The sequence below is a fragment of the Lagenorhynchus albirostris genome, chromosome 5 (genome assembly GCF_949774975.1).
Source record: "Lagenorhynchus albirostris chromosome 5, mLagAlb1.1, whole genome shotgun sequence".
Taxonomy (NCBI): domain Eukaryota; kingdom Metazoa; phylum Chordata; class Mammalia; order Artiodactyla; family Delphinidae; genus Lagenorhynchus; species Lagenorhynchus albirostris.
Window position 1 is genome coordinate 33,676,869 of NC_083099.1, and position 23,420 is coordinate 33,700,288.

Genomic DNA, 23,420 nt, shown 5'->3' on the forward strand with positions numbered 1-23,420 from the left:
AGAACAGTATGGAGGTTCCTTAAAAAACTAAAAATAGAATTACCGTATGATCCAGCAACCACACTCCTGGACATACATCTGGAGAAGACTCTAATTCAAAATAATAATGCACCCCAATGTTCATAGCAGGACTGTTTATAATAGCCAAGGCATGGAAGCAACCTAAATGTCCATGGAAAGATGAATGGATAAAGAAGATGTGAGATACACACACACACACACACACACACACACACACACACACACACACACACACACTGGAATACTACTAAGCCATAAAAAAGAATGAAATAATGTCATTTGCAGCAACATGGATGGACCTAGAGATTATCACACTAAATGAAGTAAGTCTGACAGAGAAAAGCAAATATCATATGATGTCACTTACATGTGGAATCTAAAACAGGAAAAGAATATATATATATATATATATATATATATATATATAAACCTATCACTTTGGTGTGCACTGGAAATTAACAAAACATTGTAAATCAACTCTACTTCAGTAAAAGGAAATGTTTGGGGCTTCCCTGGTGGTGCATGTGTCTTTTTGAAATATGGTTTTCTTTGGGTATATGCCCAGTACTGGGATTGCTGGGTCATATGGTAATTCTATTTTTAGTTTTTTAAGGAACCTCCATACTGTTCTCCATAGTGGCTGTAGTAATTTACGTTCTTCCTTTTCTTCAGACCCTCTTCAGCATTTATAGTTTATAGATTTTTTTATGATGGCCATTCTGACTGGTGTGAGGTGATATCTCATTGTAATTTTGATTTGCATTTTGCTAATAATTAGTGATGTTGATCATCTTTTCATGCGCTTTTTGGCCATCTGAATGTCTTCTTTGGAGAAATGTCTATTTTATATCTTCTTTCCATTTTATGATTGGGTTTTTTTTTATATTGAACTGTGTGAGCTGTTTGTATATTTTACTTTGGGTTTTTTAAAATTCATTTTTATTGGAATATAGTTGCTTTACAATGTGGGGTTAGTTTCTGCCATACAACAAAGTGAATCAGCTATATGTATTTTGCCTCTTTTGGATTTCCTTCCCATTTAGGTCACCATAGAGCATTAGGTAGAGGTCCCTGTGCTGTACAGTAGGTTCTCATTAGTTATCTCAAACTCTTCCAAAAATTTGCAGAGGGAGGAACACTCCCAAGCTCATTCTACGAGGCCACCGTCACCCTGATACCAAAACCAGACAAAGGTATCAGGAAAAAAGAAAATTAAAGGCAATATCACTGAAGAACATAGAGGCAAAAATGCTTAACAAAATGTTTGTATATTTTGGAGATTAATCCCTTGTGGGTCACTTCATTTGCAAATATTTTCTCCTAATCTGTGGGTTGTCTTTTTGTTTTGTTTATGGTTTCCTTTGCTGTGCAAAAACTTTTAAGTTTCATCAGGTCTCATTTGTTTTTTTGTTTGTTTTCATTTTCATTACTCTAGGAGGTGGATCAAAAAAGATCTTGCTGTGATTGATGTCAGAGAGTGTTCTGCCTATGTTTTCCTCTAAGAGTTTTATAGTATGCAGTCTTACATTTAGGTCTCTAATCCATTTTAAGTTTACTTTTGTGTATGGTGTTAGAGAATGTTCTAATTTCATTCTTCTACATGAAGCTGTCCAGTTTTCCCAGCACCACTTATTGAAGAAACTGTCTTTGCTCCATTGTATATTCTGACCTCCTTTGTGATAGATTAGGTGACCATAGGTGTGTGGGTTTATCTATGGACTTTCTATCCTGTTCCATTGATTTATATTTCTGTTTTTGTGCCAGTACCATACAGTTTTGATTAGTGTAGGCTTTGTAGTGTAGTCTGAGGTCAGGGAGCCTGATTCCTCCAGCTCCGGTTTCCTTTCTCAAGACTGCTTTGGCTATTTGGGGTCTTTTGCGTTTCCATACAAATTGTAAAATTTTTGTTTTTATTCTGTGAAAAATGCTATTGGTAATTTGGTACGGATTACATTGAATGTGTAGATTACTTGTGTAGTATAGTCATTTTTACAATGTTGATTCTTCCAACCCAAGGACATGGTATATCTCTCCATCTGTTTGTGTCATCTTTGATTTCTTTCATCAGTGTCTTACAGTTTTCTGAGTACAGGTTTTTTACCTCCTTAGGTAGGTTTATTCCTAGGTGTTTTATTCTTTTTGATGTGATGATAAGTGGGATTGTTTCCTTAACTCCTCTTTGTGATCTTTCATTGTTAGTGTATAGGAATGCAAGAGATTTCTGTGCATTAATTTTGTATCCTCAACTTTACCAAATTCATTGATGAGCTCTAATAATTTTCTGGTAGCATCTTTAGGATTTTCTATGTATAGTATCATGTCATCTGCAAACAGTGACAGTTTTAGTCTTTTCCAATTTGGATTCCTTTTATTTCTTTTTCTTCTCTGATTGCCGTGGCTAGGACTTCCAAAACTATGTTGAATAAAAGTGGCGAGAGTGGACATCCTTGTCTTGTTCCAGATCTTAGAGGAAATGCTTTCAGTTTTTTCACCATTGACAATGATGTTTGCTGTGTGTTTGTCATATATGCCCTTTATCAGATTCAGGTATGTTACTTCTATGCCCACTTTCTGGAGAGGTTTTATCACAAATGGGTGTTGAATTTTGTCACAAGCTTTTTCTGTATCTATTGTGATGATCATATGGTTTTTATTCTTCAATTTGTTGATGTGGTGTATCACACTGATTTGTTTGCAGATATTGAAAAATCCTCACATCCCTGTGATAAATCCCACTTGATCATGGTGTATGATCCTTTTAATGTATTGTTGGATTCAAATTGCTAGGATTTTGTTGAGGATTTTTGCATCTATGTTCATCAGTGATATTGGCCTGTAGTTTCCTTTTTTTGTGATATCTTTGTCTGGTTTTGGTATCAGGGTGATGGCGGCCTTATAGAACGAGCTTGTGAGTGTTCCTTCCTCTGCAACATTTTGGAAGAGTTTCAGAAGGATAGGCATTAACTCTTCTCTAAATGTTTGATACAACTTGGCTGTGAAGCCATCTGGTCCTGGACTTTTGTTTGTTGGAAGATTTTTAAATCACAGTTTCAGTTTCATTACTTGTGATTGTTCATATTTTCTATGTCTTCCTGGTTCAGTCTTGGAAGGTTGTAGCTTTCTAAGAATTTTTCCTTATGTTCTAGGTTGTCCATTTTATTGACATATAATTGCTTGTAGTAGTCTCTTGTGATCCTTTGTATTTCTGTGGTGTCCATTGTAACTTCTCCTTTTTTTTTCATTTCTAAATTTATTGACTCGAGTCTGCTCCCTTTTTTTCTTGATGAGTCTGGCTAAAGGTTTATCAATTTTGTTTACCTTCTCAAACAACAAGTTTTTAGTTTCATTGATCTTTGCTATTGTTTTTTTCATCTCTATTTCATCTATTGCTGCTCTTTATGATTTCTTTCCTTCTACTAACTTTAGGTTCTGTTTGTTCTTCTTTCTCTAGTTGCTTTAGGGGTAAGGTCAGGTTTTATTATTTGAGAGTTTTCTTGTTTCTTGAGGTAACATTGTATAGCTATAAACTTCCCTCTTAGAACTACTTTTGCTGCATCCCATAGGTTTTGGATCATTGTGTTTTCTTTCTTTTTTTTTATTTAATTTTATTTATTTTTTTATACAACAGGTTCTTGTTAGTCATCAAGTTTATACACATCAGTGTATACATGTCAAACCCAATTGCCCAATTCATCACACCACCACCACCACCCCCTGCAGATTCCCCCCTTGGTGTCCATACGTATGTTCTGTACATCTGTGTCTCAATTTCTACCCTGAACACCAGTTCATCTGTACCATTTTTCTAGGTTCCACATGTATGTGTTAATATACGTTATTTGTTTTTCTCTTTCTGACTTACTTCACTCTGCATGACAGTCTCTAGATTCATCCACGTCTCAACAAATGACCCAATTTCGTTACTTTTCATGGCTGAGTAATATTCCATGGTATATATGTACCAGATCTTCTTTATCCATTGGTCTGTTGATGAGCTTTAAGGTTGTTTCCATGACATGGCTATTGTAAATACTGGTGCAATGAACATTGGGGTGCATGTGTCGTTTTGAATTATGGTTTTCTCTGGGTATATGCCCAGTAGTAGGATTGCTGGATCATATGGTAAGTCTACTTTTAGTTTTTTAAGGAACCTCCATACTGTTCTCCATAGTGGCTGCATTAATTTACATTCCCACCAACAGGACCAGAGGGTTCCCTTTTCTCCACACCCTCTCCAGCATTTTTTGTTTGTAGATTTTCTGATGATGCCCATTCTAACTGGTGTGAGGTGATACCTCATTGTAGTTTTGATTTGCATTTCTCTAATAATTATTGATGTTGAGCAGCTTTTCATGTGCTTCTTGACCATCTGTGTGTCTTCTTTGAAGAAATGTCTATTTAGGTTTTCTGCCCATTTTTGATAGGGTTGTTTGGTTTTTTTAATATTGAGCTGCATGGGCTGTTTATATATTTTGGAGATTAATCCTTTGTCCATTGATTTGTTTGCAAATATTTTCTCCCATTCTGAGGGTTGTCTTTTCATATTTTTTATGGTTTCCCTTGCTGTACAAAATCTTTGAAGTTTCATTAGTCCCATTTGTTTATTTTTGTTTTTATTTCCATTACTCTAGGAGGTGGATCAAAAAAGATCTTGCTGTGATTTATGTCAAAGAGTCTTCTTCCTATGTTTTCCTCTAAGGGTTTTATAGTGTCCAGTCTTACATTGAGGTGTCTAATCCATTTTTAGTTTATTTTTGTGTATGGTGTTAGGGAGTGTTCTAATTTCATTCTCTTACATGTAGCTGTCCAGTTTTCCCAGCACCACTTATTGAAGAGACTGTTTTTCTCCATTGTATATCCTTGCCTCCTTGGTCATATATTTGTTGACCATAGGTGCATGGGTTTATCTCTGGGCTTTCTATCTTGTTCCATTGATCTGTTTCTGTTTTTGTGCCAGTACCATATTGTCTTGATTACTGTAGCTTTGTAGTATAGTCTGAAGTCAGGGAGTCTGATTCCTCCAGCTCTGTTTTTTCTCCTGAAGTCTGCTTTGGCTATTCAGGGTCTTTTGTGTCTCCATACAAATTTTAAGATTTTTTTGTTCTAGTTGTGTAAAAAAAAAATTGCCATTGGTAATTTGACAGGGATTGCACTGAATCTGTAGATTGCTTTGGGTAGTATAGTCATTTTCATAATGTTGATTCTTCCAATCCAAGAACATGGTATATCCCTCCATCTGTTGGTATCATTTAATTTCTTTCATCAGTGTTGGGTACATATATATTTATTATTGTTATATCTTTTTTTTTTTTTTTTGGTACGTGGGCCTCTCACTGTTGTGGCCTCTCCCATTGTGGAGAACAGGCTCTGGACGTGCAGGCTCAGTGGCCATGGCTCACGGGACCAGCCGCTCCGTGGCATGTGGGATCTTCCTGGACTGGGGCACGAACCCGTGTCCCCTGCATTGGCAGGTGGACTCTCATCCACTGCACCACCAGGGAAGCCCATATCTTCTTCTTGCATTGATCCCTTGATCATTATGTAGTATCCTTCCTTGTCACTTGTAACAGTATTTATTTTAATATCTATTTTGTCTGATATGAGTATTGCTACTCCAGTTTTCTTTTTTTCTTTCTTTTCTTTCTTTTCTATTCCCTCACTTTCAGTCTGTATGTGTCCCTACGTCTAAAGTGGGTCTCTTGTAGACAGCATGTATATGGGTCTTGTTTTTGTATCCATTCTGCCCGTCTGTGTGTTTTGGTTGGAGCATTTAATCCATCCATATTGAAGGAAATTATCGTTATGTATGTTCCTATTACCATTTTCTTAATTTCTTTGGGTTTGTTTTTGTAGGTCTTTCTTCTTCTCTTCCTCTTTTGTTCTCTTCTCTTGTGGTTTGATGAACATCTTTTTTTTTTTTTCGATGAACATCTTTAGTTTTGCTTCTGGTTTGCTTTTTCTTTTGTATGTATATATCTATTGTAGGTTTTTGGTTTGCTGCTCCCATGAGGTTTTGATATAGCAGTCTATATATGTACAAGTTTGTTTTAAGTTGCTGGTCTCTTTCCCACGTAGTGAAGTTCCTTTAGCATTTGTTGTAAAGCTGATTTGGTGTTGCTGGATTCTTTTAGCTTTTGCTTGTCTAAAACTTTTGATTTCTCTGTCAAATCTGTATAGAGCCTTACTGGGTATTCTTGGTTGTAGATTTTTCCCTTTCATCACTGGAAATATATCAATCACTCCCTTTTGGCATGCAGACTTTCTGCTGAAAAATCATCTGATAACCTTATGGGGATTCTGTTGTATGTTATTTGTTGCTTTTCCCTTGTGGTTTTTAATATTTTTTCTTTGTCTTTAATTTTTGTCAGTTTGATTAATATGTGTTTTCATGTGTTCCTCCTTGGATTCAGCCTGTATGGGACTCTACATTTCCTGGACTTGAGTGAGTGTTTCCTTTCTCATGTTAGGGAAGTTTTTGGCTATAATATCTTCAAATATTTTCTCAGGCCCTTTCTTTATCTCTTCTCCTTCTGGGACCCCTATAGTACAAATGTTGGCGTGTTTAATGTTGTCCCAGAGTTCTCTGAGGCTGTCTTCATTTCTTTTCATTCTTTTTTGTTTATTCTGTTCTGAGGCAGTGATTTCCACCATTCTGTCTTCCAGGTCACGTATCCATTCTTCTGCCTCAGATATTCTGCTATTGATTCCTTCTAGTGTATTTTTCATTTCAGCTATTGTATTCTTCATCTCTGTTTGTTTTTCTTTAAATCTTCTAGCTCATTGTTAAACATTTCTTGTATGTTCTCAATCTGGGCTCCTATCTTTTTCTGAGATTTTGGATTTTTTTTTTTTTTTTTTTGTGGTACGCAGGCCTCTCACTGTTGTGGCCTCTCCCGTTGCAGAGCACAGGCTCCAGACACGCAGGCTCAGCAGCCACAGCTCACGGGCCCAGCTGCTCTGCAGCACATGGGATCTTCCCGGACCAGGGCACGAACCCGTGTCCCCTGCATCGGCAGGTGGACTCTCAACCACTGCACCACCAGGGAAGCCCTTTGTGTCATTTTTACTATCATTACTGTGAATTGTTTTTCAGGTACATTGTCTGTCTCCTCTTCATTTAGTGTTCTTATGGGTTTTTATCTTGTTCTTGTGGGGTTTTATCTTGTTCCTTCATATTTCTCTGTTATCTCATGTGTCTAACTTTCTGTGTTTCTGATATTCTTTCCACAGGCTGCAGGATCATAGTTCCTCTTGCTTTGGATGTCTGCTCCTGGTAGTTGAGGTTGGTCCAGGAATTTATGCAGGCTTCCTGGTGGGAGGGACTTGTGCCTGCCCTCTGGTGTGTGGACCTGGGCCTTGTCCCTCTGATGGGAAAGGCCCTGTCAAAGAGTGTGTTTTGAGGTGGCTGTGAGCTCAGTATGACTTTAGGCAGCCTGTCTCCTGATTGGTGTGGCTGTGTTCCTGTCTTGTTGTTTGGCCTGAGGCTTTCCACCACTGAGGCCTACAGGTTGTTGGGTGGAGTCAGGTCTTGGTGCTGAAATGGGGACCTCTGGAAGAGCTCATGCTGATCAATATTCCCTGGGGCTTCTGCTACCAGTGTCCTTGAGCCCACAGTGAACTAGAGTCCACCTTCGCCTCCCCAGGAGATCCACCAAGACTCCTATGTAGGTGTCACCCAAGGTCCTATGGAGGTACTTCTTTGTGCTGGGTCCCAGTTCATGTGAGGCCTTGTGTGCACCCTCGCAGAGTTGAGTCTCTGTTTCCCCTAGCCCTGTGGAGCTCCTGCACCCAAGCCCTGCTGGACTTCAAGGCTTAATGCTCTGGGGGTTCTTCTTCTCAATGCCAGACACTTAGACTGTCTTGGCGGGCTATTTTTATGTGAACATCCCTGTATAGCCTGAGTAGGTTTAATATTTTTTGGTGCAAGGGCTATTTTTAGTACAGATGTCTGCCACCTCTTTCCTCAGTGTATGCTGGTCATTATCCCCTTGTTAGGAGGTGTAACTGATGTTATGGTGACCAGAGCCTGCACTGGATATTGAACAGGGCATCCCCTTTGCTCTGTGGTTGTCACTGCCCTGACAGAGGTGGGGTCTGTTCCTTAGTTGTCGTAGTATAGGCCCCAAGATCTGTTCCTTAGCTGTGTTTCTGATCTGTGGTGCAAGGTAGGCAGGATTGGAGCACTCCCACTGGGAGGGAAGCCACTCAGTATTCCTCTTCTGGAGCTGTTCACCTGTAGGTGTGCTCTGTCATGTCACCTTTCACCCATTGTGTGAGCTCTCAGATTACACTACTGTTGGCCCCACTCTTGGCCTCACCTTAACCATAGGTATGCTGGCAATTGGCCCTGGTGTCTCTCAGACATCGTTTTCACCATGCCACCAGCATAGATCCACTAAAGTCAGGTCCCAGGATTGCAGTAATCATGGATTTGGACCTGCTGTGGGCGCTATGTGAGCAGCTCAGACTGTGGCCTGACCTAACACCCATATGTATGTGCCCACGAAGTCTACAGCTGCTAAAGCTAGACCTGTCTTGGCTGGGAGCATTCGTTGTCCATTCAGATGTTCTGTAGGTGCTGAGTTTACAAAGCCAGTCGTGGGAGTGTCAATTTGCTGTTTGTGCAGCTGTGAGGAGAGATGTCAGCTTTTCTTCCTTAGCTACATGGCCCCTGGGGCTCAGCTGTGGTTTCAGCCCCACCTCTGCATGTGGGTCACCAACAGGGGTCTGCTCCAGAGGCTTCCCTGTAGTACATGAGTCCACCCCAGTGAGGAGGGGGCATGGAGGTTGTGGCAGCCAGGGTTGCGAGAGTGCTCCCCATGGGGGGGACTGGGTACAGAGGAGGAGGTGGTGGCCACTGGGGTCACGGGAGCCCTGGTGGGGACGGGTCCCGTGGGAGAGCTGGTGGCTTCAGGAGGGAGAAACTAGCCATTTTCTTAACCATATCTCTTATTCACTGAAACCAACTTTACCATATATTAATTTTCTATATGCATGTATGCATGTTTCTGGAATTTATATTCTTTCCCCTCATTGATCTCTCTATTCATGAACTATACAAAACTGATTTAACTCCTGAAGAGCTATAAAAATCACCAAGTTAATATATATACCTATTTTTGTGCCTTTAGTAGATATATTATTATTTTTAGAAATAATATAGAAAAATCTTTTATTTTCTTAGTCATTCACAAAATAACTTTTGCATCTCTTTGACTTTCCATGAAGTAAGAAGCAATATATGATAGAAATTTAGATGCTTCTCTGTGCCTTGCTTTCCTTATACTGGGAAATTAGATGAATTAATTCATGTTTATCTCTTAGAGTGGGCATATAATAAGTACCCAGTGTTAGCTATTATTTTTAAAAATGAGTAAATTAGGACTCCTATATTTCTCTCTACCTCTTTTACCACTATCCTCATGCCCTTCTGCCAACTTTTGTGAGGTTTTATCATCTCTTCTGTAACCATAATTAATCCTTTCATGGTGTGTCCATTGGTTGAGTCTAAAATTGAAAATATCAATACACATTGTTTCCATTATTGTGATTTGTTAATATTGATTTCAAAGTGTCTTTAATTTAATTTTTAATCATGTGTCTTCATCAAGTCACTAATATTATCTATCTTCCTAAACATATTCTATTCGTGGTAAGGGATGCAAGGTAATTATTGTAGATACATTTCCCAGAACCCTCTGAATTTTTATTTCAATCTGGACCAGGTGCTCTCTGGGATAGATGCCAACCTGTCATCCTGACTTCTTGTCCTGGATTAGAGTCAGTTATCTTGGATCTCCAGTCTTTACCTTTCTTGAATTTTATTCTTGTTTTGGCTAAAGAATATCTTCAAAAGTAATTTTCTTAAAAGCATGCATGAGGAATAAGCCTACTGAATTTTTACAAGTCTGAAAGTGACTTAATTTTCCCTCTCATTTGATTGACATGTTTATTGGATATATAATATTAAGTTCATAATTATTTTTTTTCTCAGAATTGAAGCTATAGCATCCAGGCATTTTTGTTTTTGTTGTTTATAAGCAATATGAATTTATTTAAATACTTTGGAAACACCCCCGTGCCCCCACAAATGATGCCTGCACCTAAAAGTTACATAAAAATGACCCAAAATATTTTAAAATAATAGATTTGAGGGTCATTTGTAGTTTTTCCCTCTTAACAAGAGTGCATTCAGCTGGACAGTATATTACAAACCATATCAAATCATGTTAAGGCAGATGATGAATCTGGTTGCATTTGTTATGACTCCCAGGAGCAAGTGATATTGTGGGAGTTGGGCATTCTTCCTCCCAGGTGTGTGGTCAGTTGGCCCAGGAAAGGGCAGTCCTGGAGGCAGCAGGTAGAGAGCCAGGCCCTGCCTGTCTTGTCACTGCTCATTCTCAGTCACTTTTCTGTGACTGAAGTGGATATGGAACCCTGGCCCTTGTTGGCATCACTGATGCACACCCACTGCCAGTTGACTGACTCCTTCCACAGGGTCACGTTATTGTCTCTGCCTGAGATAGTCAGGACGTTGGCTGTGATGGACAAGCTCACATGCCATACAACATCATTGAACTTGTGCAACAGTTTGGGAGACCATGTATTGCCCGTGGCATCATCACAGGTACAACTGAACACTCGACCATCCTGGGAGCAGCTGGCAATGGTGCTGGTAGGCAGGCCAATGGAGCTGGCCCAGGCCATGTCTCAAACCCAGTCACTGTGTGCTTTCAACTTCTGCTCTTCCTTCCACTGGCTGTCCTCCTCCTCCTTCCACAGTTTGATGAGGTTGTCACAGCCACCTGATGCATATTTCTTGACGTAGTTGGACTTCTGCCCAGATGGCTGGTCTATGAAGCTTCCAGGCATGACAGCAGGGGCCCAGCTCACTGCTTTGAAGCCAGTAGTGTGAGCGTTATTGATCTTCTTCACTTCCCACTGGCCCAACATGGAATAGGTCAGTAGGGAGATGGCCCCACTGAAGCTCCCATAGGCCAGGATCAGGCCCCTGATACCCAACTGAATGTGCTGTAAAAATATCTGTGATTTTTATTGGTAACAAAATCACAGGTATTGCTATAACTCCTGTAGTTTGTGCCTACATTCAGAATGGATAGAAATGCTAAAGTTTAGAGATTAGAGAAAATAAAAATATGATTTATTTCCTTCCAAGTTCACAGACCTCCTAAATTTTATCCATGGACTTTTATTGATGAACCCGTGAGTTAGAGTAAAAGCTTTTTGAGGTGTGGAAGACTGTATGTTCCAAAGATGACAGCAATAATATTTCCCACCCCCTCATGCTCTTTCACTATATGACCTTGATACTCTCCCATCAGCAGGTAGAATATTTTTCCACCCCCTTGAATCTGGGTGAGCCCATGACACTTTTGAACAACAGCATATGTTAGAAGTGATGCTATACCAGTCTGAGCATAACTCTTAACTGAGCTGTCCACTTCTGCTTCCTTCCTCATAGAAGCAAGACACCATGTAAGACGTGCAGTTATCCTAGATCACCATGCTGCAAAAAGCCCAAGCTATATGAAGAGGCACTGGAGGATAAAATACCATATGGAGGAAAAAGGTGACCAAGAAACACAAGTATCAGACCCCCAAGTGAAGAAGCCATCTTGGAAATGGGTCCTTTAGTTCTTGCCACCCTACTTGCTGCCACATGGATCAGAGGTGAACTGTCCCTCTAGGCTCTTCCAGGATTCCTGACACATAAAATTGTGGGCAAAATAAATTGCCTGTTTTAAGCCACTGAATTTTGGGGTAGTTAGTTTGGCAGTGATAGGTAATGGGCAATCATGTATCCTTCACATTGATTAGCAAACTGACAGGCATAAATGAGGGGCTCAGGAATGGTTGACAAATTGAGACTTGCGTGGCATTTTGGTGTCAGTAGGAACCACAGGGAGTAATATAATGTGATGAAAGTATATTGTCTAATAGATGGCCTATGGTTCGAAGGTACCTCAGCCCCCTTTCCAAGACCTCAGATTAGCCAAATCCTTCCCAAATGCTGACTCCTCGATTGGTCTCCAAAGGTTACAGTCTCTTCATAGAAGAGTATATATAGGATGATTAAAGAGCACATAATGAAAATGCACGTTAGAATGGTGTAGTTGTACTGGAAGCAATCTCTGTGCATCTGAAAACTTGGTCTGGGTCTGGAAACAGACCTCAAGGGGCACTATTGTATCATGGCTATGAGCACAGGCTCTGAAGTCAGTGTGTTATGGCGGAAATCTGGGTCAGCCGTAGAGCCTGCTCTGTGACTAGGACATGCAAGTCTTTCTGTGTCTCAGTTTACACATCTGTAAAATGTATATAAAACAGTATCCTCCTCATAGGTGTATAGTGAGATTCAAATGAGTTAATACATTTGGTTGGCACATATAGCTCCCACTGAAAACCAAATGGACCTCTCTTGAATACTTTCAGTGACTCTTTAATTATTTAGGTGGTTCCTAAATTATTTAGGTGGTTCCTAAATGCCACATGTGGTTTTTAGATACTGCACATATCAACTTTTTATGATAACGGTAGTCTATATTTAGTTTAATCTATATTAGAAAATTTATAGCCAGCATTTCTGAGTTCATATATAGGATAGGATAACATTATAAAATATATTAAGCCATAAATGGTATAGCTAAGGCCCAAATGGTAAAGATGAAACTGAAATGCTTGAAATTGGCATGTGGGAGCTGCAAATCTGGGAGTCTGCAAAGGAGAGAGGAACAGAGAAATGAAGTCATTTATTCATGTGCAATGAACCAGCATCAAATGCCATCAATTCTTTGCCTCAGTCTATTTTATTTCACATTTGACCACTCTATAATGGGCACACTATTTAAAGCCTAGATCTGCCTTCCAAAAGAGCAATGTATCTTTAATGGGGAAAGCTGTAATATTTTCATTTCAGCATGTTTCCCTGGAAAATATCATTAATTGTGGTCTACAGAACACTGGTCTACAAAATTATTGTGTTAATTTGGTAAAAGTAAGTTTTCATTAGATGGACTAATTTTATTTTCATGAGCTCTGGTGTTTGGAAACCTGTCCCTGTCCCTATCTTTTAGTTGCTATCCATTGCAGGGGAGATAGTTTGCATCTTGAATTCAACCAATTTAACTAACTGCTTAAAAAATACCCACAACTTTCTAGAGGAACATACTAGAATCCAGATCCTCTATAACATATCATTTACAATGTTTAAAACACAATCCAAAATTATTCTATATACAAAGAAACAGGAAAATGTAACCTAAAAAGGCAATGAATTAAGACTGATCGTGAGAGAACCAAGATGGTGCAATTAGCAAAAGAGAATTTTAAAGCAGTTATTAAAGATGTTTGTCAGGAAAATAGATATACAAAACTAGGAAACCAACACCAGCCATCCCTACTAATCTACAAAGTTCTTCATTTGTGGATTACGATTCACAAGAATTTGAGACAAACCTGGAGCATGAAAGAGAAGGTCCAAGATTAATAAATTCAAACAACTGAGCCCAGAGAAAACAGAGATAATTTAGGGAGCAGAGGAGAACTTGAAAAAATTCTAAGTAGCATTCTTGAAGACATTCAAGAATAGATTGCATTCCTAAAATAAGAAGGGGCCACAATGAAAAATGAACAATCAATGAATAGGGAAAAATTCTTGGAAATAAAAAGAAATAATTGTTGCTGAAGACCAAGTTGGTGTTCTGGAAAATGAAATTTCTTAGAATGCAGAAAAATAAGACAAAAATCTGGAAAATGTGAGAGAAAATTGAGGCATGGAGAATACCAAGAAATTCAAGTTCTACACAGAGTTTCCTTGATATCAGACTTCTTGTCAGCAGACCTGTATGCTAGAAGACAACAGAATACTGAATTCAAATTCTGAGGGAAATGATTTTTCAATAGGAAAATTTATACCCAGCTGACTGATAGGTAAGCGGGAGGGCATTATATAGACATATTAGAACCAGAAAACTTAGAGCCCATGCACCCATAAAAAAAAAAAAACAAACTTCAAGGAAGGGGAAAAAGAATACAAGAAAGAGGACTCCATGGGTTATAAGAGCAGTAAAACATGTAAAAATTTCATAAAATAAAAGTAATTCATAAAATTCATGCTAATCGCTAGGAGAACTAAAACCAGACATTCTTGACAACATTGCCTCTGATGATTGGAAGTATATAAGAAGACCTTTTATTTTGTATTTTATACTCTTCTTTATTATCTGCATTTATTTTTGTTTTGGATACAATTACTTGTAATAAAAATTTAATAAAACTTTAAAAAGTCACCCCCTCCCTTTGCAATATAGCAGTACTTATTTTCTACATGTGTTGTCAAATTCCTTCTTCAAACATTTAATAAGAAGAAAAATTAGTGTGCATGTTTGCATTAAACCTACTTAAGAGTTAAAAAAGAGATTTATTTATACCTTCTGATTGAGTCCTATTTCTTAAGAATCATCCTATATCATACTACTTCTAGTCTAATTTTTCCCATTATCCAGTCTTCTTTAATCTATGTCTTTGTCACCCCTTGTAAGCTTTTGCTCTTTGAAGGCAAAAGGCTGATTGGAATTTGACTTCTTATTTTTCTCTGGACATTTGTGCCAGAGAATATGACTATCCTTTGCAGAACAGTTTCCTTCCAGCTGAATGAGAAGCCCGCACCAGGATGACCTGGTGTTCATTCATCAGTCAGTCTGGCAGCTGTCCCTGGGTCACTGTGAGTTCAGACTCTTCTCTAGGCAGGCTCAAAAGATGGGGTGATGCCCACAAGGTGAAAACCTGTCCTTTGAATGCTGCATCACTGAGGAATGCTGCAGCACAGGGGATTGGCCTGGCATGTCCGCCCTTATTCAGCCATCTGTTCAGATGTTTCCAGAGAGTCTCTCTGTCAGCAGGGCCTGTGGCGGATGAGGATAAACAGCAGCACGATTAGGACACCAGACACCAGGCAAAAGACAATGGCAAGGATGATCCTTACAACTGTGAGAAAATACGAAGAACATTATTGTAAAGTAATGGATTAGGAAAACATGAAGATAATAAAATTAACTGATTAGGAAAATATGAAGATCACATATCATTGCTGATTTCTGCCTTCATGTAAAATTTCAGTGCCATTTCTGAAACAGCCATGAAATCAGCATAGTGTGGTGAAAAGAGCACTGGACTAAGAAATAGGAAATGACCTAGGTTCCAGTTCCAGCATGACTTTTGACCTTTGGGCCTCAGCTCTTCCACTATAAAGTAAAGGTAATTGACTGAAGTATTTCTAAGGTCCTCTTTCAGCAATAACTTCATGCATTTTTCTACAGTTAAAATTATTGGGCCTCCCTGGTGGCTCAGTGGTTAGGAATCCACCTGCCAATGTAGGGGACATGGGTTCGAGCCCTGGTCCGGGAAGATCCCACATGCCACAGAGCAACAAAGCCCGTGTGCCACAACTACTGAGTCTGCATTCTAGAGCCCGTGAGCCACAACTACTGAGCCTATGTGCCACAGCTACTGAAGCCCACATGTCTAGAGCCCGTGCTCTGCAACAAGAGAAGCCACCACAATGAGAAACTTTTGCATGGTAATGAAGAGTAGCGCCCGATCACCGCAACTAGAGAAAGCCCATGTGCAGCAACAAAGACCTGATGCAGACTTATTTATAAATAAATAAGTAAATAAATAAATAAATAATTTACTTATTTAAAAATAAATAAATTTATTTTTAAAAAGTATCAATTGTTCATGGTGTCAGGGTCAAAGGGAATTCTGAATACTGCCATCAGTAATTGGGTCTAAAATAAATGGAATATCAATACTCTTTGAATTTAATTTTCAGTAAATATCTTTTAGAGAAGAAACCTGAGCACATGTTGACTATGGTAAGAATTTTTAGGATAACTGTGTACTATTGCTATTTTGTACCTTTATTTACACATATCCCTTTGATAGCTGACCAGTCATGAAGCAGATATATGGGGTTGTTTTTTATGAGATGCTATTCATTATTTCATCTGGAAAGATACTTCTCCCGCCCAACACACACCCTAGTCCACTATAGTATATACATCATAAATATCTGCTTGCACTATCTCTAAATGTATGTCTGATTTTCATTGTAAAAATATGGGATTGCTAGTTGGTTTAGGCAATAGGAGAGGAAACATATTTCTGATCCTGGCAGCCCTGTCTACAGAATCCTACTGCTACATGGAACACAGTTGAAAATCACATATTTAGCTTAACCTTATCATTGTAGAGATGAAAAAAATGAGAAGCAGAGAGATTAGATAATTTGGCTAAGATTAAGCAGATAATTGCATTTGGGTTGAAATACATTGGGTCTTGTAAGTCTCATGAGTTTAAAACCATCTATTCACTAATGACTGCCAAATTTAAATCTTCCCCAAACTCAAGGCTCAGATATCCAACTGTTTATTCAACTCATTCCCTGGGACATCTAATAGGCACTTCAATCTCAACAAGTCCAAAACTGAGCTCCTAGACCCCTTGCTCCCCACCACCCTCCCCTGCCAAATCTGTTCTTCCCACAGCCTCCCCCATCTCAGTTGATGGAAACTTCCTACTTCTAGAATCTCAGCCCCCAAATCTTGTAGTCTCCCTTGATTCCTCCCTTTCTCTCACATCCTATACCTAATCTCTCAGGAAATCCTGTTGGTTCTACCAAAAACTATATCCAGAAACCAATGATTCAGCCACCAGTCTGGTTTGAACCACCATCATTTTTTTTTTATGTGGACCATTTTTAAAGTCTTTATTGAATTTGTTACAATACTGCTTCTGTTTTATGTTTTGGTTTTTTTGGTCACAAGTCATGTGGGATCTTAGCTCCCCAACCTGGGATTGAACCCACATACCCTGCATTGGAAGGTGTAGCCTTAACCACTGGACCACCAGGGAAATCCCCAACCACCATCATCTTTTTATGGGATCAGTACCATGCCCTCCTACTTGTTCCTAGCTTCTATCCTTTCTCCCTACAATCTATTTTCAACACAGTAGCCAAATGGCTTCAAGTCAAATCATGCCACTCCTCTACTTAAAACAAAGTCTGCAATGAATGCTCATCTCACTAAGAATGAAAGCCAAAATCCTGATAACAGTTTACGAGGCTCTATATCATCTTGCCTTATTAACCTCTTGGATTTCCTCTCCTACACGCTCCCTTCACTTACTCTCTTTTGGCCACACAGGCCTTCTTGTTCCTCAAACACGCCAGGCATTCTCCCCCTTACCACCTTTGCTATAGTTGTTACCATTGTCTAGATGCTCTTCTCACAAATCCCTGCACCAGGTAACTCCACCACCTTCCTTGCTCAAATCTTATCTTCTCAACGAGGGCTTTCTATTTAAAAATGTAACCTATATGTCCTCTCCCCACACCTATCCCCACTTAACACTTGTGATCCTCACCTTCCAAAATACTTATTTATTATGTTTATTATTTATTATCCATCTCTCCTTCCCTCTAACAGAATGTATGCTTCATGAAGGGAGGAACATTTGTCTTTTTTGTTCATGAACATACCCCAAGCGCTTAGAACAGTACCTCACACAAAGCAGGAGCTCAGTAAATATTTGTGGAAAGAATTAATGATCTAGAACTCATAGGTTCTCAATTCTTAGTTCAGTGTTTTTCTCATGATGTCAGGATGCCTCTTGGTGCCGTGAGAAGGTGAATATTAATCAAATTAGATCTTGGTGGACCAGTGCCATTAGCACCGCAGATGGAGTTAATGTAAAGTTGGAGGGAAATAAACAGAATTGAGGAAGAAAGGAAAGGACTAAATGAAAATGAGGGAAGAAGGCAAGAGACTAATGATTCTTTAAAATTAATGGCCATGGCTGACTTTCTATATTTGGAAATTTATTTTCAATTTTTTTTTGGTCTATGTTGTAATATGCTTTCCGAATCTTTTTTCTTCCTTTTCTCCTTCCTAGATATGCAGTGAGCACACACCATATGGCAGGCCAGCTGTGTGTTGGGTTCTGGGGTTTCATGATCCTTGCTCGTGAGGAGATAAATATCTAATGCGAGAACCAGATAGATAATTATGAGGTGATGTGATAAATAGTAAAGTAGAGGTGTAAAAGATATGCCATTGGAACAGAGAGAAAGTTGAAATGAACAAAAAGTGTTCATTTGGAAGAGAGTTTGGAAAGTCTTCTGAGAAAATGATAAGATTTGAGCTGGCCTTTGAGGTAAATAAACTTTTGTCATGAGACAGAATGAATTGCACGAGAGTGTCTTTGGGCAATAATGAGCAATTGCCTGTGCCTGGAATATAGGTTGTGGCAAGGTGAGACCAGATATGTAGGTTGAGGCTCAGGTTTTAGAAGGTCTGGTTTGTCATGGGGCAAATGGAAATCATCAGCAATTATTACACATGGAAGTGACATGACCCAGCAAAACTGGAAAAAGAAAAGATGGTGGAGATATTCTCGGCCTGATAGCTATTAAAATGCCTTTGACAAGATACTGAGGGCTCAACACTGGAAGTGTGGCCCTGAGAATGCAGATGAGGGAATTCAAGAGATGCTGCTAAAGTATAATTGAAAGGCTTTGTCATGGACTAAATATACTGGTAAAGGAGATGTTGTGGTCAAGGCCACCCCATAGGTTCCAGGTTGGGTGAATGAGAAGATGATTAAGCTGTGAAGTGAGATTGAAAGCACATTAGAAAGGATCCATTTGGAGTAGAGGAGATAATAAAATTTGTTTCAAATGTAGGATTGAGATGGGTTATTATCCTGGTAGAGATGATCAGTAGGCAGCTGGAAAAAAACAGGTCTAGAATTCTATATATAGATATGAAAATAAGGATTAGAGAAGTAGAAGATAGAGTCCTGGGTAATACTGATGCATGGTGACTGGAATAAGAAAACAAGGGACACCATCATTTAGGGAGTTGATAGAAGTTACCAATCCAACAGAAACTCAACAAAATTCTGAGAACAAAGAGAAGACTCAGAAGAGGTTTTTTCTCTCTCTCTCTTTCCTTCTCCTTCATGCTTATTTTTAAAAATTATATGCTCCCTTGTACTGTAAAAGATTTTGTGAGTTTGTTTAGAGGAATGTCCTGGAATCTGAGAAAAGAGAGTGATTAATTGTATCTTATTTCAAAGAGGTCTAATGTGGGTAATGACTGACAAGATGTCCTACTACATGGGGAAAGCTGCTGAAGGCAGTGTGAATTGGTACTACTTTTTGGAAAACTATTTTGGCAATATGTGTCAAAAGCCTCTTCCTGGTGCCATTAATCCCCAAGTCCAGTCTACTCTACTTTTCTCTCTTTGAATATTTTTGCTTTTCTCCTTCACTTTTACCAATTTTTTTGATTATTTCAACAGCTTCCCAACTGTTCTTCCCCCACCCACTTTTCTTCAATCCATTCTCCCACTAGACCCAAAGAGGTCTGTCTAAAACAAGAGGCCAGTCACATCATCTATCCGCTGCCTAAAATCTTTTAATGACCAGAACTACTCAACTTGACCTACGAGACACTTAATGCCTGCCTCTCTAGCATCTTTGCATTCTCACTAGAGATACTTTTTCCAGTACCTAAAATGCCCCATGCTGTCTTTAGCCTCTTGGCCTTTATGTATTTTCCCTGTTTGTCTATAACATTCTCCTCTCTCATTTCCACTCACCTAGTTAATTCCTTGTCTCCTTCAGGTTTGTGTTTAAACATCTCCCACTTTGAAAAGACTTTTCTGACCCCTTAGAATTAGGCTAGTTGCCTCTGCTATATGTTTTTATAGTTATCTGTGTGTTCTTCATTATAGTACTCACCATGCTGGATTGTTTGAGCTTGTCAAATTCTCTATCTCTCTGTCCTCCTTGCCTGCCTCCCCACATCTGTAACAAAGTCTACAAGTCACATAGGGAGATTTTGCTGGTCTTGCTGCTGTTTCCTTATCAAACTTAATGCCTGGAGAGTGTTATAGGCTTGAATCTCGACACTACCACTCATGGTTCTTTTGTGACGTTCAGTTTTCTTCCCTATAAAATGGGGATGTGTGATTTTGACAGGAAAAGGGAAAGAGGCCACTGAATTAGGCATGGATGACTTTCAAAAGGGAAGTTTCAAAAAAGAGATGAAGGAAGGATGAATATCATTTTACAGAATAGTTCAGGAGTGAGAAGGAGAGGAGGAAATAGAGTTGGAGAATGTAAATTTTTAGTTTGAGAAAATTGGGATTGACGAGAATGAGATGGAGCAGGCACTTGAAGGTGCTCTTGATAAGAGACTTGAATATTTTCTTAGCAGAGGGGACAGAGCCAGAGCAGAGGAAGAAAATGAAGCTAACTAGGAGATTCATCGAGGTCCAAGGAGACTGTAGAGGTGGGATCATATGCCTGAGGAGAGGAATTAAGTTATTCAAGGAGGAGCATGTTTTCCTGAGGGACAGCAGGAAAGACAGGTGAAAGCTACTGAGATATTTTGAGGCAGTGACAGGAGAACTGAAAGAGTTTTCAGTGGATTATTTTGATCTTCTCAGGACACTTCATGAGAATTAAAGAAAAGATGGAATTAGAAGTTTGGGAAAATCAACAAGACCTTCCTGTAGAAAACAGGGAAAGAGTCCAGTAGGGGTGAATACATTTATCATGCTGTGTTGAAAGATCCAGCTGAGGTTGGACTAGAAATGTCCACATTCATAGTTTGAAATGGTGATAGTTGGTTTCATTTAGCTACACTCATCAGATCAGAATGAAGAAGCTGTGTGGTTGATTTGATCTAGGGGTGGGTATCAGTGAAGCAGTCAGTGTATGGGGAAGGCCATTATTATGACTGTCAGAATTGCCTAGGTTGAGGGCAGGAGTGGGGGTGATGAGTGAGTTGGGGTTTACCAAAGCAAGTTACCAATGTCACTAATGAATGATGAGACATCTCCTGGGAAATTCATGACAATAACAAGGATGTGAAAAAGGTATAGTAATCAGATGGTCTCATCTCTGAGGAAGTAGGGGTGCTGGAAGGGATATTATTGAACAGGGGCTTTAAATAGAAATGGGAGAACAGGAGAATGCCAAAGTGACTATGCTGGAAACAGAGGCCAAAGACACAGACACAGTGGTATAAATATACAGATATATAGTCAATGAGTGGGTCTTCACAGTGCAGTTACATTCAAGGCTCATTCATAGCTTCTGTCCCCCATTTATTGAACAATTGACATCCAGGCTTCTGACATCCGGGCCCAGCCATGAGGAAATCAGGCTAGGTATGGAGGGTGGAACATTTGTTCAATTAGCAAATATTGATTAAAGGCACCAGGTTCTCAGCATTGCCTACTGGCTGAAGATTCAAGGAGGAAAAAAGTATGGATCCTGCCTGTAAGAAGCTCATGGTTAAATCTTGGGCATGTGTTTATGTGCTATAGATTCTCAGCTTTACAAAGATTATGAGGGGAAACTGGAACCTCCTAACAGTAAATCTCCTTCCTACCAAATAACTGGAGTTGGAGATTGAGGTAGGGTTGGGAGAATGCAAGTGAAGAAAGTCTGACTATGTTAGTAAAATTTTGGAATTAAAGAAGCATTTTCTAAAACAAGAATTTTATTACTTTCAAGTAACATAGTATGAAACTTAGACTTATGAATTTCCCAGCAAAACCTCTGGTTAATTTAATTGATATGAGAATGAAGTTAATTGGGCCTACCAGCACTAGGTGAAAACACTGCTCATAGGTATAAGGAGAATTTCATGGATGGAAATACCCTAAGGAGCAGGGTGGTCAGGCATTCTGTATATACAGGATATGTCCTGTTAATGGTTTTGTACTGCTTCCTCTACTGGCTTTCTCAGGGCACTGTTAGTGTCTCAAATTCAGCTTTTTTTCAATAAATTATAAAAATTCAGCAGTTAGAGCTATTTATCAAATTTATCTGGGCATCCTGTACTTTTATTTGCTATATTTGGTGGCCCTACTAAAGAGTCATTCAACCCCTACCACCTTCCATTCTTCAGCCTGCTCTGTAGAGTCTCTGCCAAGGCAAGTGGGCATCCACCCCAATGGACATTTCTGGTCCCAGGGATTTCCCAGCATTGAACACAATCTGTCTTCCTGAAATGTTTACCTGCTGCCTCTCACATCACTCTTTGAGACCATATAGAACAAATCGAATCCTTTTTTCCTTAAAGAAGTTCAAATATTGAGTTCACTTTGTTGGAGACCACTTTGTGTTACAAACTTCCTATGAACTAAAACCAGTGGTGTGCTGGTAAACTGGATTTAAAAAAAAAAACCCAAAACAAAAAACAAAACTCTAATTTGTGGGATATGCTGTTTTCTGTAGTGAAAATACTCCTATATGACAGCATGACCAATTTCAAACTGCCAAAGTGAAGTCATTGATCTCAGAGTTGGGAAGTGATACATACTTTCTACACTTGAGATCTGTATGAACTAGATCCAGCACACCAATCCCTAAGTTTTCTTTTTATTAACATATTCTTCTGCTTAATTATATTTCACTCTACTTGGACATTGGATTGTTGATGTTGGTCTTTTGAGGAAAAGAATTCTACAATCATACTGCAGGTAGATTTGTTAAGAAGAGGTGACAGATGGCTTTGGAGAATGAAGGAGAGAGTGATAACCAGATAACTCCCAGATTACTGGGTATTGCTACTAATCGAGATAGAAAGAGTAGGTTCAGGGAGGAAAGGTAACTAATTTATACCATCATGAGCAAATATTTATTGAGCACTAATCCATGCCAGGCACAGGCACTTCTAGGTGCTGAGAACCAATACAAGAGAGAATACCACAAATAAAAATCCTTGCTCCTGTGGAGATGACATTTTATCCCATTAAAATTGGCCCCTTGAAGGAAACCTGTGGAAATCTCTTTGGATCCTGAATCTTCTGCCAAGTAACTCCTCTATCCTTTCCAACTTCAAGCCACTAGTACATTTGATAAAGGCCTTTTGAGCACCTTGTACCACACCATTAGAAGAAACCTCCTTCCAAATTGATTCCGTATGCTGTCAACCCTTGTAGGAAGCCTTCCCTGATGCTTCTTGCATCCTCCTTCCCTCCAAATCCAGGTAACTCTATTCCCATAGCAACCCCTGGAGTCATTAGACGTAACCTTGTAATATGTATCTCTTTACTTCCCCACTACATTGTAAATTTCCAGAGGTTGCTTTCTTAGCCAGTTCCATCTTAAATAGATGAAGCAGAGCTATCCATCAGCTTAGCCTTTATCTGAAGTAGCAAAGTCCAAACTAAATACACTTTTAATTTAGAACATTCATTTAAACCAAAGTCACTTTACTTTACATTAATATTTTCCCTCTTATTACATTAAAATAAAACCCCAAACAAAAATATAGCCCCTAAAATCTGTCCTT

The 23,420-nt window shown here is 39.1% G+C and overlaps 1 protein-coding gene and 1 pseudogene across 6 annotated transcripts in view; both read right to left on the bottom strand.

Annotated features, from left to right (window-relative positions):
* Nucleotides 1-10,254: 10,254 nt before the first annotated feature.
* LOC132520201 (protein SEC13 homolog) lies at nucleotides 10,255-11,501 on the bottom strand (annotated as a pseudogene).
* A 2,758-nt stretch (nucleotides 11,502-14,259) lies between these two features.
* The window catches only part of ACP3 (acid phosphatase 3), a 54,061-nt gene continuing 44,900 nt past the window's right edge, over nucleotides 14,260-23,420 (bottom strand). For all 6 annotated transcript variants that reach the window (XM_060149844.1, XM_060149848.1, XM_060149847.1 and 3 more), the window contains one exon: nucleotides 14,260-14,945. In XM_060149844.1, the coding sequence (XP_060005827.1) occupies nucleotides 14,737-14,945 (209 nt within the window). In that variant the 3' untranslated portion in view covers nucleotides 14,260-14,736. The remainder of the gene's footprint in view (nucleotides 14,946-23,420) is intronic.